The 17,015-nt window shown below is 45.0% G+C and overlaps 1 protein-coding gene across 1 annotated transcript in view; it reads left to right on the top strand.

The window, feature by feature from the left end:
• The first annotated feature begins 1,356 nt into the window (after positions 1-1,356).
• LOC141926073 (VPS10 domain-containing receptor SorCS1-like) overlaps positions 1,357-17,015 on the top strand; it is a 297,323-nt gene continuing 281,664 nt past the window's right edge. Inside the window, exon 1 of the mRNA XM_074831226.1 lies at positions 1,357-2,907. Within this exon, the coding sequence (XP_074687327.1) occupies positions 2,260-2,907 (648 nt within the window). The 5' untranslated portion in view covers positions 1,357-2,259. The remainder of the gene's footprint in view (positions 2,908-17,015) is intronic.

Here is a 17,015-nt window from a genome sequence, read left to right as displayed (position 1 = left end):
TCCAAATCTCTATTACAATCCCAGGAGAAATACCCTCTGACCTCTTATTAATTTTCTTCTTCGAAGTTATTTCTCTGTCTCACCCACTCATCTCTTTGAATTTCATCCCTTTAGATTACAGCCTCTTTAAGAGACTTGTCCTAGGAAGGTGTCACTCTTTAGTGCATCCCTTGGGATAGAGCCATTTGGTCAACCTATTTTATAGAAGACAAAAGACTGGGTTGATAAAAAGGTGTCTTCATCTCCAATCCTTGCTGCTTTGCTGACGGCACTGTGACTCAGTTTCTCCCTTTTAATACAAGAGCAAAATTTGCTGGCCTTTGTGAAGAGCTTTGGGCTTAGTAAATGAAAGGAGTTGTTTAAGTGCAAAGTGTTAATTATTATTACTGACAGGCTGTAACTAATGGTAACCATTTAGCTGGGAGATATGGAAACAGGTATGTAGTTAATTGGTTTACAGTAGATTTAGCTGAGGTCTGGTGGTTACATTGCAGACAATCCATCATTGTTGTAAGCAGCATGAAGTTATGCCCAGCCTCAATTACTGTGAGTCTCCCTTCGCCTGTGGTCTTGTGCTAATATCCCGAGACGTGTCACCAGTGAGCATTTTAGTAAAATTTCTAGAGGAATGTGGAACAAATCTGTAAATCTTTTTCTGAAATTCCCTGCCAAAAACCACAATAAAGTCTTACATGTCAGGAAGGAAATGTTAAAAACATTAATTAAAAAATAAACTCTCCTGGAAATCAAATGGGAATGAATGAGAGCAGGCAGATGGGGATGGAATAAAATTCCAGTGGAAGAGCCTTTAATTCCCTCCAGTCTTAAAGTGCGTGGGCATTTGGAAGTGCACGTTAAAGCTGGGGTCTCTGACCTGCTGTGTGGGCAGTCACCAACGGCGCTGCCAGCAGCAAGGGACTAGCAGCTCCCACGGCCAACAGACACCAACCTCTGCAATCGGGGATTGGTGATCTCCTCTGGCCACCACTAGTGACTGCTCCCTGGGGAAGAGACCTAGTGAGAGGGGTGCACAGTTCCTAGGGGAGAAATTGCTGGTCCTGAAAACGTGAGAGACAGCTAGAGCAGAAAGGGGTTTTTTTTCTGCTGATAAACCAGCGGTGGGGAATCTCTCTCCCCCCCCTCCTGCTAGCAACTGCTGTCATTTCATTTCCAAAAGCTTGTCCCTGTCTCCATCAGCATTTGTGTGAGTACATCTCTGCCATGCCCGAGTGATTTATCTAAACATCGGCAGCTACTGTAAATGATGGTACAGCGAAGGAAAGGCGGAGGAGGGAACAGAGGGGTAGAAATGTGGCTTTCCCTCTGTGAAATCAAGCACAGGTGCCTATTCCCAGCAACTCCAGTGCGTTTACATCAGTCACAGGCAGAGAGAAAGAGACATTTCAGAGCCTGTTCAGACATTTAAGGCCACTTAATTAGTCGAATTTATGTATTTCCTGTGGGAAGTCTGTACACAAATGTATGTACGTTTATATGTACGTACTGCTCCTTCGCTTTGCACGTTTGCTTCCAGTCCACGTGCGGTGGTTTTAGTATGTTGGGATGAAGATTTTAGGGATTTCAGCTGATGGGAAGCGCAGGGGCGGAAGGGATCGGATAATTTGAGTTTAAAAGTTGCGGTAAGTCCTTCTTGGAGTGCGTGTGCGGTGGGGGTTGTGTGCAAGAGAGGGGGAGTGAGTAACCAATCGCTCCCGAAACACACGCGGGGCGTCCTGGCGGGGCGGCTGCGGGAGGGGTGTGATGCAGCAGCGGCGAAGGGAGGGCGAGCAGAGAGAGAGCGAGCGGGAGAGGAGCGAGCTGCGACTTCCACAGAGGCAGCCGGGAGAAATCACCAGCCAGGATTTGCTCCTCTCTCTCTCCCTCTCTCTCTGATTTCAATTCAGCTCCTCCCCCGTGTGGTTGTGGCTTTGCCTTCCATCAAAAGCCTGATCAGCAACGCCAGTCTTGGGGGGGGGGGCGGGGGGGCGGAAAAAAAAAAAAAAGAGAAAAAAAAAAGGAGGAAAAAAAAGAGAAAAAAAGGAAAAAGTGCAAAAGAAGGAAAAGAAAACAAGGGGGGAAAAAGAGGGGGAAAGAAAGCAATCTCCCCTACCCCCCGGCTGCACCTAATACAACAGAGTCTGAAACTTTATGGAGTTCTCGCTGTGTTGACCCCGCGGCGGGTAAATCGGCAGCACCCTGCTCGCTCGCTCCTGCTCTTTTCTGCTCTTTCTCCTTCGCTCTCATCAGCGGTCAGCAGCGATGGAAAAAGTTGCTGGCTGGTACCCAGCCTGGCACGTTGCTCTCCTGTACTGGACATGGCTTTTCCTCTTCACTTTTGGCTTTACCGGTGCAGAAATAACTTGCAGATCCTGCCATTCCCAGGTGAAGCCGCAGCAGCAACATCCGCAGCAGGGATTATTAATGCATTTGAAGACCGACAGAGGAGAAAAGGAGCAGAGGAGGTTCCCCAGGGAGAAGGGAGGTGAGAGCGGGCAAGGGGCCGGGATGGAGCCGGAGGATGCCGGGCTGCAAGCGACCCTCGCCCCTGCTCCGGCGGGGACGAAATTCGGCGGCTGGGAGACCCGGCGATTGACGAGGGAGCCCGAAAAAGTGCCCGGGGAGAGCCGGCCCCGAGAGGCGACGGCGGCGGCTCCTGCCGAGGACCAACCTCTCCGGGGCCAGGGACCCCCCCCGGCGGGCGGCCGGCCGGGCTCGGGCCGGCGGCGGCGGGGCCGCAGCCCGCGGGGCGCCGCGGGGCCGGGCGGTGCCGCGGGGCGGGAGCCGGGGGACGGCGGCGCCGCCCGCTTCGGGCTGGAGGAGCTGCGGCTGGGCAGCACCACCTTCGCCCTCGCCGGCGACTCGGCGCACAACCAAGCCATGGTGCACTGGTCCGGGCACAACAGCAGCGTGAGTACCGCCGCCGCGGGGGCCCGGCCGGGTGCGGGCGGCGGGTTTGCTTTTGCCCTTGTTTTCCTTTTCTTTTTTTTTTTTTTTTTTTTTCTTTCTCCTCTCTCTCTTTTTTTTTTTTTTTTTTTTTTTTTTTTTTAGGGGGTGGGGATGCTGGGTTTTAATTCTTCGAGGCGGGTTTTGCGCCTTCGGGCGCCGAGGATTGCCTTCGCTTAGCAGTGTGCAGTGGGGCAGAAGTGCTTCAAAAGGGCCATTCTTCTGGAGCAAAAAAACTTTCCGCTGCCCGCCCGCTGCGCACAGCCCCCTCCAGCCCCCTTCTCCCTCACCCTGGAGGCAGAGAGAGATAACCCAAAGCACAGCCCCCTTCTCCCTCACCCTGGAGGCACTGAGGGATAAATCACTGCCACTGCCCGCGGCGGGGAGGGGAAAGGTCGGTCTGGGAGGGGATCCGTCCTTGCACACTGCCTTCCCCCCAGGGTAACCCCCACAGGGAGCATTGGACTCTCAGGCTGCAATCAAGGCCTGGGAAAGCCCCTCTGGTGCTTGCGCCTCCTCCTCCACCCAGCCTGGGGGACGGCATCAGCCCACGGGCTCATCCCCAGGCCCTGCTGATGGGGAGATGCTGGAGGGATTCAGGACTTCATCTCCAAGGTGCCTCAGTGCAGAGGATGAAGCTGATTTTTGCCTTTTGCCACCAAGATGTTAAAATGAGGCAGTTCTTGTCTCTTCCCCATAACCTGGACCTTTCTCATGCATAGCAGCAGAACAGCTCTGACATGAGCCAAGCAGAACAAAACCAGCTAGAGAAGTAGGTGACTGGTTTCCAGGCTGGAGCAATAGTCATGGCATTAAAGTTACCAAGTTAACTTGAGCCCTGTATCCCTCCAGCCTCTGCTGCAGAGGTAACCTGGAGGCAGAGGGCTGAGGCCTGGGGAAGGCAGAGTGAGTTGCCTGGCGTGCTTTCTGCCTGCCATTAACTCTGCTTGTGGATTAGCAGAAGTGGAGGATCTGTCTGTCTGAATGCTCCAACTTCTGTCACTTTGCCTCTTAGAGACAGCAAGCAGAATGCTAATAAGAGAGAAAGAGATGCTGGCACTACATGGTCATTGCCCATATAACTTCCCAGGAGAAAGGGGGGCTCTGGTTCTTCTCCTCTAAGGTGTCTGTAGCTGTAATGCCAGAAGGTTTCTGGCTGCTTGGCAGAAATCCTTGGCCTCCCTTTCAGCTTTTAGTACCAGGAGCGTTTTGAAAGAACGGTTTAATCATTATGAATTCCTTTTGGTACAGATTGTATTGAGGTATGTTGCAGCCATGCGATTTAGTATTACAGTGAATGTCATAAGCACCTCACTGTGGGGTTCAGCCCTAGTTAATTGGGACATGGTTTTATGGTCTCATCAGGAGCCTTTTAATCAATTAATTGACAGAGGAATACTTGTCATTTCTGTTTTGAAGGACTTTCCCCTTTCTTCAAAACTCAGCTAGCCTGCCTCTTACGTAGTTGTGCAAACAGAAGCTGCCTTGTAGGAATGCAGGTCTGTTCATACAAATTGAATTGAGTTGACACTTGGTTTAAAGTGATGCAATTTGCTAAGGAAAAACTTCTGGTATAAAAAGTCATCCATCAGGTATCAGTTTTCCTGGTCTGTTACTGCAATTATGTTTCATCTCTATTTATCAAGATATATTTATTATTATATATGTGTTTTCTTATACATGTGCTTAGGTATACATATACATGTATATATGTTTCTGCCCACTGTGGTAGTGTGGGCTATTCATGCCAGGGACTGATATACTTTCTGAGTGTCTTGGTGTACAAATGTTTTCAGGGAGCTGTGGGGAAATGTTTTGCCACTCTCCTTCCCAAAGAGCTGTGGGTTGCATTGCATACAAGGAGATTATGCTCCCACCTTGCTGCTGGGGGCTCTGTCAGTGCTGTGCTATCTTGTGCTGTGATTGCATCCCCCTCACAACACTTAAATGAGGCTGGACCCCAGCAGGACTTGGATGCATGACAGACTTGTCCAGGCTGAGCTGAAGCAATGGTGTGTGTATTCAGTAGGTAGCCCAAAGTGGCACTGACCCAATGCCTCTACGTGGTTTGGGCACTCATCTGTAAAGGAGCTGGAAGTGGGAGGGGGTTGGGGTGAATGCTTCCTTCAGGGTACAATGTACATAGTTCAGCCTGCATGGGGGTCGCAGAGGACCCCATGCTGCTGCTTGCGAGGGATGCTGTGTAACCCTGGTGCCCTGGCAGCACTCCAGCAGCGGTAGCTGCCGGCTTCCTACCTGCGTTTCCCTGCTGTGACAGGGGGATGCAACTCACCTCTTCACATTTTCATTCTTACGTGCTCTGTAAGTGCTGCTGTCAAACAGCTTTTGCCTTTCACCCAGGCACAGGGGCACTATAAAGATGATCATAGCTGGCAGCATCTGTGTGAGTACAGGAACAATCCAAACCAAAGCTCAAAATATTTGAGATGCCTTTAGATGGAAAAGCTGGAAAATTAAAGCACTGTCACCACCAAGTTCTTCTATTGCAATGTACCTGATTCTGCCAGCCTCAGTGTGGTTCCCTGTATCCTTATTTTGGCAGTGGTTTGGATATAATTACAATGCTTCTGATGGAGGAGAAGGGACCCCTGAAAGGACTCCTGATTTTTGTAAGGGATTGTTCTCGGTGTTTGCAGCTCCTTTCAGGCTTGGCCATGAGTTCATGTTGAGTGTGTGTACCAGCTAAGTGATGGCATTCTGCTCTGAGGTTGAACTCACTGTATGCTTGGCCACAGGTACAATAAGAATAATAAATATTAGTCCAAGTCATGCAGGTATAACTCCACTGACATAAATTGTGTTACATCAGGGATTACTTTGACCCATCAGTGACTTTAGTTATCCCCTGGGCAGTTCACCCTCCAGCACAATATCTGTATCCAGACATTTGGAGTGTGCCCAACTCACATCTGTAGGGACACACTTCACATGCACTAATCCCTCCCGTCTACCTTGGCTTTTTCACCAGTGGAGTCAGCAGGAGCTTCCCAGAGGAGAGTATAGGCGTAGGGAGCCTGGATTGTCAGATGACTGATGAGGATGAAACTGGGTGTGTATCCAGTGTTGTGTTAAAATACAGGTGGGCCTCAGTCTTTCTCTGATGCCAGTGGAGGTGAGCAAGGCCGCACAAGACACTGTCATCTCCACAATCCTGAGCTCTTCCAGTCTGCAAAACAGAGAAGAGTGGCTGCAGCCAAATTGGGTGCTGGAAATGGTCTTTGGCTTGTACTGTGTCCCAGACTGTCTGGGAATGTTCCAGCAAGGTGTTAACTGGCCCATGCCAGCACCCTGCCTGGAACCATTTTAACAATATAGTTATAGACTACTGAGTCTGTGAATGGGTCTTATTATTCCTTAATTTACCTGCATTGATACATTCTGAGGGTCTTTCCACTGGCCTCTGTAGAAACTGGAGTAAAAGATCCTATGAGATAAGATCTTTCTCAAATCTCTGCTACAAGACACACAAGTGAGATCTCCTGCCTTTTTGCACCACTGAGAAATTTCATCATCAGTGTGGAAGTTGACAGGTTTCCTAGCTCGCAGAGATATCATACGTGCTTCCTGATGTGTTGTATCCAAACACTGTAGATTTGGAGTCCCCATAGCTCCCTTAATGCTATACTATAGACTAGGAGAAAACAGCTATCGGAGATTTGTGTGTGGAGCTAAAAGACTGACTTGGTTTTAATGGAGAGAAGCAAATCTCTAAAAGATGTCCATTATGAGCTTTTGGGATATGGATGGTTCTCAGAGCTTACGAGAAACCAAGATTGCTTCTGTCCTAGGCTGGCTTGGAGTGAGATCAGTGTGTTGTTTGTTCATTTGAAAGTACCCTGGAGAAAGAGCAAAAAATTGGAGGAGATCAGAAGGTAAGGGAGACTGAGCAAGGACTTTGATATAGCATGTGCTTTAATGTTGTGCTGTGAGGGAAAGCAGTGTGGGTTTCACATTCATTTAATAAGGCAGTTTTGTGTTGCTTTGCACTGGTCAGAGTACTCTCCTGGACTGGATGTTGGTGTAGATCTCAAAGTGTCTAGCAAAGATTTTGAGCATGTGCCCTGCTGTACACCTGGGTATGGGCTTTTACATGGTCACGATACCTTTAAACAGCTGATTCAAACTTCTGTGATTTACATGGCTGGAAAGACAAAGCTGAGCTTCTCATAGGTCCTCCACAACAGAATATCCTCAACAGACTGATGGAGATGGAGTCTGGACCAGATGCAACATGACCAGGTATTATATTCCATCCACAGTAGAGAATCAATACAACTGATGGGTCCATCCTTGCAGGATGAAGCCTGCAAGGTTATCATTACTGTTGTCAGGTGATTACACTAGACAACAGGGGAACAGTTAGGTCTGTTGTGGGAGAGCTTTTAGTCAAGATGAGACTCTACATTAGTATTACTTGCAAGATTTTACTTGATGTTATTGACAGGACAAACTGAGCACAGGTAAGGTGGAATAACAATGTACCTATATATTTCCAATGCACTGTATTTCACAGAATCACAGCATCGTCTTGGTTGGAAAAGACCTTGAAGATCATCCAGTCCAACCATTAACCTAACATTGACAGTTCCCAACTACACCATATCCCTCAGCGCTATGTCGACCCGACTCTTGAACACCTCCAGGGATGGGGACTCCACCACCTCCCTGGGCAGCCCATTCCAACGCCTAACAACCCGTTCTGTAAATGGGAAATGGGGGACCAGATGGGTTACACCCAAGGGTGCTGAAAGAGTTAGCAGATGTGCTCGCAAAGCTGCTTTCCATGATTTACCTGAAATCATGGAACCCATTTCCTCCTGGACAAAGTAATTGTGAATAACCTGTTGTTGGATTTTCAGTTAAAGCATTCAAACCTACTTTATAAATTAGGAACTTCAAGAATGGCACAGGGCTGCAGCAGATACTGCATCCTACAGCCATAAACTGATCAAACTGCACCTTAAAAACAGTTGGGTTTCTTCCAACCCACCCTCCTATTGCCTTCTTCCTATTTGATAGCTGTTCCAAGCCTCATTCTTCTGGCTGTTGGAAACTTCCGTCTGATTTCTGTTCTGACATTGCCATTGGGCAATTTAGATTAATTTTTTTTTTTTTTTTCATTTGTGCATGTGCTTTTTAATTAAAGTTATTTTCCCTCCCTGGCACTTAACGCCCCCTGGAATTATTTTACAGGCAGTGATCGTATTCCCTTTCAGCCTCTGGTCTGCTAAATCAAGCAAGCACTGTTCTTTCTGTATCTGCTTGTAAGACAGGTTGTGGAAAGTGAACTGTGAATTTCTAGGAGTCAGGTTCCCAAGAGCTCGAATTTGAATCAGATTTTTGCTTTTGATGAACGCAATTCCATGCAGATGATAACGAATGTATTCCCTTTTACAAGGGAGACAGTAAAGGCATGTCAAGAGTGTCTTAAATTGCCAGTGTTGTTCTGTTCAGACCAGAAGGGGGGATCACAATCAAAATGTCACTTTTCACATCTTCTCACTCTTGAGACTTTTTTTGCTCAGATGCTGTGTTCATGCAATAGTCTGTAGTTGGTACCCTTTGTCCTTCCCTTGCTGGCAGAGCTGTGGCTCCAATGTAGAACTACCAGGGATGGGTGAAGAATCTGCCAACGTCATCCCGTGAGTGACCAGCATCATCTTGTATGACACTCCGATAGCCCATTGCTCCCTTCCTCCCATGGCAAATGCGTTATTATAAAGGAGGAGTTTTAAGGAAATGAATATGGATGTGGAGCCCAGAGCCAGATGCGCAGTGAGACCCATGGTGAGGAATGACCCCACTGTCAGTCGCTTTGCATTTAGATTGGTTCCTAGGGTGCAGGAAACAGGTCCCAAAAAAGATTCATCTCAGGAGGATGCCTGCATTAAAATAGTTCAGTGAGACATAGTATGTGTTGGTTACATATTACAACAATATATAATAGTATTAATAGTATAATGCACCAGACGCTGAGACTGTTTTAGGCTAATCTCTTGCTAGAGCTAATGAGAATATATTTAGGAAGGGCTGAATAAAAAGGGAGAAAACAAAAATGGGGATTTACACCACAAAAAAATCGAGTCAAATTAAAGTATTACTAGAAGTCACCTGTTTCAAATTTTCGTTTTCTAAACTAGATTTACTACTGTGTAGATCATAAAATACTTCACATCCATTCTAGATGCGAAGTCTCCTTTAAAAACAAGCCTTCAGTGAAAGAAAACACTGGAAGATTTCCTGTAACTTTGACCAGTAACTTTATTTCTTTAACCAGAAGATTTTGAGGTTTTTTTTGTTGTGGTTTGTTTTGGGTTTTTTTTTTTTTTGTCTGTGTGTGTTTGATTTGGCAAAAATAAGTCAATAGCTTTAGTATTTCTTCTGTATTGCAGTCCATCTCTAGATATATTTCTTGACTGGATAAAACATAGGCTTTTCATATACAGAACATGAAATAGGATACATGGGAAATTGTTAATAAGAATAGCCATGCACTGAGAGAAAGCAGTGGGTGAAAGAGAATCCGTGAGGACTAGAAGAAAGGCTTGTCGCTGTGTGAATCTGGTCTCTGTGAAAGAGTTTGGGAGATGGTGAGGAGCTTCCACCTGGACTGACAGGTGGGATATGCAAATCCCATCATGAGGGAGATTAAGGAGAATAATGGAAGAGCTCTGTCAGTTGCACCTGGCATTCATGCAATATCAAGAGGCTATAAACTGTATAAAGCAATAGAGTTATAGTTTTCAATCTTCTGTACTTTATAGTAGAAAAGGGTTTTCTCCCTTTCTTCCTGACTTCAAATAAAATTTTTGTATTTTCCTGACCTGGCAGTCATGATGAGGTCTGTCCAGAGGGGGAAGCAAGGAGGTCAGAAGTCCTCAATTCATTCTGAAGAGGTTAGAGACCATTCTGACTCATTCAGTTGTAGTACGGCTTTACATTTGAAGGGCTCCAAGATTAGCATTGGCCTTGGACAATCTTTTGTCCTCTGGGCCTTTCTTACTATGCCAGACTGAACACAACTCTCACGTTGTGGAGAGCTCCAGCAAGGCGAGTGAAACTGCCCCATCAAAGACCTCTTCCTCTGGAAAATGCTGTTGTTGCTTGACCAGAGCATTTGATATGTTCTCACTGATTTCCTTTAGATCCCAAGGCTCCCGAGAAATAGCCCCAAACAAGCAAAAATCATGAAAGTTCAAATGTAATATTTTTTTCATTGTTTTGTTTCAAAGCAGCATTTTTTGGAATGGATTTCTGATCCTTTTATTCTATATTTAAAAATGATCCAGTGATACAAAAACCTTGATTCAGTGTCCCTCACAGAGGCATCTAGTGACATTTGAGGTGGTATTGCCTCTAGCTGCAGTTTCACAGGGCAAGGGCATCCTGTGGGTCCTGCATCCTACCTGACACCCAGGCCTGGTAGAGCATCTCAAACTATATTTGCTTGTATTTGGGCAACTGATACTATCAGAAAAAATGTGTGTACTGAATCCTGTTCATCCAGAACCAAAGCTGCATTCAGGTTTTCATTTCATAGGAGGAGAAAAAAAATCAGACTGACACAAGGCACTTCTTTTCTCTCTTTTTTTTTTTTTAATATCTGGCCAGCAAACCAAAAAATCAATGACTCCCGCAGCTCTAATTGACATTTCTATGTTAAATGAAAATGGGCCTTGATTCCAATTCAAATGGCAGCATTGGGTGATAGACTAATTATTTTGGAATTTTAAATGCATATAAAAGTTGATGCAGTAAAATAATTTTTGTGCCACTTGCAGTTTTTTTGGCTGTCTTTTAAATCAAACAACAGTTAACATGAGAGCCCTTAATCCCTAATTCTCAGTGCTGGTAACACAATAATACTTTTACTTGGTACTGCACTTTCTCTCCTTGGGGAACATAAAAGGAAAGTACTTTGAGAAGGAACAGGATATTTTAGGATGTGTCCTAAAATGTAGTTCCCTTCTTTTTGAGCATCTCCAAGAACTTAATCTAACCTCACATCATGTCCCTAAATAGGGGAGTGATGTTCTTCTGTGATAGCACACCAGGACTCAAAGCTGCCTCTGAACTTCTCCCCTGTGTGCTGCCATGCCAGGGACATGCTCAGGGCAGGCTGTGCTGAGGTGTCCGGGACATGGGGCGAACAGGGAGAAGGCGGCTGAGAAAAGAGATGGAGATTTAGGCAGTGTGGGGGAAGAAGGTGGTAATTTGGACCTATTTCTGCTGCTATGCAGGGATGTCAGTGCCACGTATCCCCACCATGAGCAGCCCATGCTGAGGCAGGGCCTCCAGTGCTCTCTCCTTGTGCTGTGGTTAGGGGCAGAACTGCTTCTGCAGGATCAGGAAGATGATGAGAGTCACGGACCTTGTGATCTGTCTTTTCCTGGAGGAAAAACTCAGAGATAGCCCAGATGAGACAAAGCCCACCTCAAGCAAATGGCTTGGGCGGGATGGAGGGATTGACCCATGCTGTGCTGCTGGAAAGTGTGGCTGAGGAACCTCAGGGCAACATGAGGAGACCACAGTGTACATAAGGGAGCAAATTACAGTGTAACAGCAAACACCATCCACCTTCACCCCCGGAGAGACTGCCCTCAGGAAAAAAAAAAATCTTTTTTTTCCTCCAGAGTATTGCATTCCCTAATGCAGAAGTAGCAAGGTAGGGAAGATACTCTCGGACTGTCTGGGCTGGCAAAAATACTGGAATGTATCTAGTACATAAAGATATGTCTGGTGTTTCGAGAGGGTGTCTGAAGTTCATTCATCAAGACAGTTTTCAGAGTGCCACCAGGACTAAGTCCCTCATGCCCTGTGTATCACTTCTTGGTGCCTCTTGGAACCTAAGAGCCCATTTGCAGAGTCTTCCATGCTTTGCACAAATATGTTAAATCAAGAGATGAAGAAGAGATGGAAGGGGATGATTTGCAGTTGGCATTTCAAGGCAGATGTGTTCCCAAGGCGTGGAAGGGCTGGGGTTTTTTTTTGGGTGGGGAGTGTTCAGCTACACATAGGAAGGTCTTGATCCCTTGCAACACCAGGTCCCAACTCAGTGTGAGTGCTCACATCCTATTTCTATTAGGTTTTATATCACCTTTGCTGGTGATTATTTAAGGACAGCAGTGCCATGAGCTCTTGCAGATCATTTTCGAGCAGGCCTTGGGGAGGAAGTGAAAGGCTCTTTAGAAAATCTCAGGCTATTTAGTTAACCCAAAAGAGACATCCCATGTCTTTCCCCAAATGTTTCTCTTCCTCCCTCATTCTCACCTCCCCCACTACATTGAAGGTTGAGAAAATAATTCAAGGGAAATATTTTATATAACAAACGTAGGCTTGTTTTTCTTTTCATAAATTGTCCCTGCTCAATATGTGATTTTCTCAGGTGCACTTTTTTTTTGGGGGTGGATGTGTGTGTGTGTGTGAGAAGTAATCACAAAGTCCCTGATTCAGAAATCAGTGGGAAATTCCTCAGTAATGTGGGAATGGACCACATTTAATAATTTAGAATAGACTTTGCATGGAAGGTTTTTATTTTAAATCCAAGGTATATCTTCAGTCGATGAAAGAGGTCATATGCTCCCTTTCTGTGTATGTGACTGGGTCAGTATAAACCTTTAGAAACAGCTTAATCTTCCCTGCCTTGGCCAAGAATGCTGCCACTACCTTTCACTGAATACTCTCTGAAAACAGACCTAGGAGAAGTGAATTCCACTGAATTTTCAAAAGAATATTTGAGGACCTTATGTTTTGAAGAATTTACCTATATGTAAGTGTAAATATATTTTTGTGGTGTAAAAATCATACTAATGGCAAAAATCAAGCTCTATATGCCAAAGAATATGTATGGAAAATTAATTTGCTTTTTGCCGAGTTTCAGTTCAGGTTTCCAAGAAAAAAATACATTTCTATAGATGAAAGATAAAAGCTTTAAATTAATCATTATTGGAAATCAAATCAGATTTTGGAAATGTTTATCTGCAAATCAAAGTTAGCTCTTAATTTGATTACATGAAACTTAATAGATTTATTTTTTTATAGGAAAGGATAGATAGGTAAATAAAAGACATACCAGGAAAACTGCAGATGCATTAAACTTAATACCAGAATGCATAGGTCTGTGGTGAAATGTCACTAGCTGGAGGAGTTCTGAGGATAATTATTCCCTGAGATGGTATTCTGGCTGAGGATTGTACCACGGGATGGGACTGTGCTACACCTCCTCCACTTTTTGTGTGCGTGTTTCCACACTCCCCTCAATACGTTAAGAGGGACAGAGCCTGGGCTAGAGATAAGAAGAATATAGATTTGGGCTATATATATCTGGACTTAGCCTGGATCCAGTGACCTAGCATCTCTACAGAAGAGCAGTTGAAGTTTAGTAATAACTATTTAGCCTATTGTAACCCAAAGATGCTTTGATGCAGATCTGCATCTGTTTATTTAAATGACAAATGACTGTTTAATTGTGTATCTCCTGGAAAACAAAATGAAACAAACAAACCCAAAACATTCTCCAGCTCATCTTTAGGATGAAAAGCTCCAAGTTCAGTGTTGCCTTTCCTTTTATTTGCAACTTTTATAAGTTGACATGTGATCTTTCTTTTTTCTTCAGAAACTCCTCATCCACTCCTAAACAACTAATTTTAAAGTTGTTAAAGGAATAAATGTGGTTGATTCCAGCTGTCTCTAACTGCAGGCTGTGCCTGTGGTTGTGAGCCGGGCAGGACGGCAGGGCCCTGCCATCCCACCTGTGGTGGAGGGAGCTGGACCATGGACACCTACGAGAGCTGTAGCAAGGAACCCAGCTCTGCATTACTGTGCCATGGGTCAGGGTCCTGCCATCTTTTCTTCCTCTACCAAAACACAGGGTTCCCTGTTATTTTCATCATGCTGCAGGCTGGGATCCCATCAGATAGACTCAGCAGCTCCCGTGCCTCCCTCTCCCATGGGAACGTGAGTTCTTCTTCCTCCCTGCAAACCATGGTGTGCTCCATCCTCCTCCTCCTCCTCCTCACCAGTCACCCACAGCCCTGTCTGTTGATGCTGTTGCCTGGCGACCACCCTGTGATGGACAGCTTGGAGGGAAGCAATGATTAAACAACCTGAACTGGCTTCTGAAAGCAGCGATCGTTATTGTAATGTGACAAGCAGTGACAGCTGAGACAGCAACACATTGGGAGTGTGATTCCCCAAAAAAATGAAAAACAATAAACACATGAGGAAAGTGCCGCACACACCTGTGTGTGTAGGTGTGCGAATGCTGATGCCTTCCCTTGATGCAGAAGGGCTAGGGAAGGCATGTGTTTCTTTAATAATGAAAGGTGAACATAACCCTAATAACTGTTATGATGAACAGGACAGCCCACGAACCAATGCAGCTTGCACTGACGCTGTCAAACATCTCAGCTACTCTGGTGGGCCAAGGCAGCAGTTAAAAGGGATGCTGCAGGTGTTAGCAAGGAGTGGCTGCACAGACAGCAGCCTCTCGCTCACTGCCATCAGGAATACCCTCTGCAAAGAGAGGAACGCATTGAAGCTCTGACGTGAAGGTGGTGGTCCTGCTGAGTCCAGCCTGCCATTTCTCCTCCTGCCTTCCAGGTGAATAAGACCAATATAGGTGCAAGGCTGCAGAGCGTGGACTCAGCCCTGATAGGGAATGCATGTGGCTGTATGCCCACAGTGCCTAGTTTAGGGGATTGTGCATCACATCATCCAGCATCAACTGGGATACTCCTGCCCTGTTAGCCTTCCTTCCAAATCCAGGTGGCACCAAATGTTGTCCTTGCAGAACAAATTTGAAACCAAGACCAGACTCACCTTAAAGGCTGGGTAAACCAGGACACTAAGAAGTCGATAACTACTAGTTGAGAAATCTGAAGAAAGCCCTGCTCATGATCTCAGAGAATGACAGCTTTTTGGGTTTTTTTTTTTTTTTGAGTGTTTGGAATGGGCCAGTTCTGCAACAAGTGGATTGAGGTTCTGTGGATTTAGTCATTAAAGTTTCCTTAATATGCAGGTTCCTATAGTCTCTTTCCTCTTACACTGTCAAAAACCTCCTGAAAACTTCTGTTTCCCTTTTTCCTCAGCTTCCTTTGACTTAATCCCTTGTAACGCAGCTCAGACTTAGGCCAGGAGCTGGGATTGCAGTAGGCTACTTGGATAACTGAGGAGCCGTTGGACAGGATCACAGCTGAGGTCTGACAAAATTCAGCATCCCCATGCTACAGAGATATGGATCAGTTTTACCACCATTTGTCTGAAGCCCAGAAATAGTAGGTTTACATCCCTTTCAATTTTTTGTTTGTTCTTAAGTGCAACGAGCTCTAGGGCACTTAGGTGCTGTCACTGTCCAGGACTCATTACAATGTTAAAGCTTCATGATTTTCCCATGCACACAAGATATAGATACGCACAAGGTCCAATGGAGTAAATAACATATTCATACTGATGGTTCGTCTGATTTGTACATGGATTTGGAGGGAGGAAGTGCATGTTCTTGGTGCTTCCCACTTGCTTCTCAATCTGTCCTTTTAGTTTTGTCCCAAGTTAGAACTTATTTCTGCTGTTCTCCTCTCCTGTTTGGGTGCTGGTCCCTTTCAGCCCTCCTCAGGGAAATAGCCTAGTCTTGGTGGGTTCACTACACCTGTATTTTCACCACAAAGAACAGTGGGGGGTGAGGTATAGCTTCAGTGCAGGTGAACATCACCTTTCTCTTAAAGCAGAGTTAACCAAAGATATTCTGATGTTTCTTTGAACTTTTAAAGTGATGTTAAGAGTAGCAAGTATTTCCAGGAAATGTTTGTGGTCTGAATTATCTGCCTGTGGTCTGAATTATCTGCCTATGCTCTGATGGCTGCTCATGTCCTTTTAAAATTGCTGTCAGTGCCTGTGCTTAGTACAGCAGCACTGATTTTCTTCAGTGCTATTCAAGTTCTTAAGGCAGGTTTATCAGTGAGGTATCTGAGTGATGGCTTTAAAGGGAAATAAGAACAACCCCCAAACTACTTTACAAAGATCCTTCCAAAACCAATTAAGAAATCACTGGTGCTCCTGTCAGACTGGAAGAGAAAGAATCACGCACACACAAAGAGAAAATTTCATCGCCTGCCTTGCTCTATCCTTTCCATCTCTCCATTGTGTCTGGCACCATTTCAGAATGAAACAGTTGAGTAGAAATGTTGAGTCTGTGTCTGTGCTCCTTTTCCACTCATGTAAATCAGGATTCACTTAGATGAAGCCAAGAACCACTTTGTGGCAAGCAGAAGGAGCATCCATCTCTATTCCTTTCTAACACTGAGGTAGTGCAAGACTAGGCAGAAAGAGTAATTTCTGAGAAGTCTTGTGTTTGACAAGGTGGATTTGGGTGAGAAACAAACCTTTGTGAGCAAGTAGAACAACGAGATACCTTGGGAAATTTTATGAGGAACGGAGAATATACTACAAAGGAATCAGCATCTCATTATGAAATGTTACTGAGGAAACCTGTACTTAATCCTCTATATAGAGAGCATTTTGTTTAAATATGGACATACTGTATTATTAAACAGATGGAGATCTTTGCTGGAGAGAGTTCAGAGGAAAGATGTCCGTAATTTGGTGCTCCTGCTCAAATATGTGGAATTGTGTGGTTGACGTCTGAACTTGGATGATACGATATGAATTAAACTTTAAACCATTAGTAAATTTGTCCTTCTAACAAGCTACTCAGATGATCCAGAAATATGTTATGCAGTAGCAGCTGCTAGGAGATGAAAATACTTCATCGCAAAAATACATGGTATAATGAAGTATGGGAAGTGAATGCAGTATCGCAATAAGGACAAAAGATAGATGACATACAGTTTTAAATACTCACCTTCTGTGTTGTGTTTACAAAGGACAGATGACATCAGTAAATTGAAAACACCACTGAGATATATAAATTATTAAAGATGAGTATTAGAGCCACTTGGTGAAAGAAAGTTGTCAGAAGAATTTTCCATTAGAAAATGTAGTTTAGTTAAAATCAGAAAGTTTCTTGGAGGTATGTAATTTTCAGTTGACATTTG

The sequence above is a fragment of the Strix aluco genome, chromosome 7 (genome assembly GCF_031877795.1).
Source record: "Strix aluco isolate bStrAlu1 chromosome 7, bStrAlu1.hap1, whole genome shotgun sequence".
Taxonomy (NCBI): Eukaryota; Metazoa; Chordata; class Aves; order Strigiformes; family Strigidae; genus Strix; species Strix aluco.
Note: the sequence above shows the minus strand (reverse complement) of the source record. Positions and strands in the feature narration are given on the sequence as shown.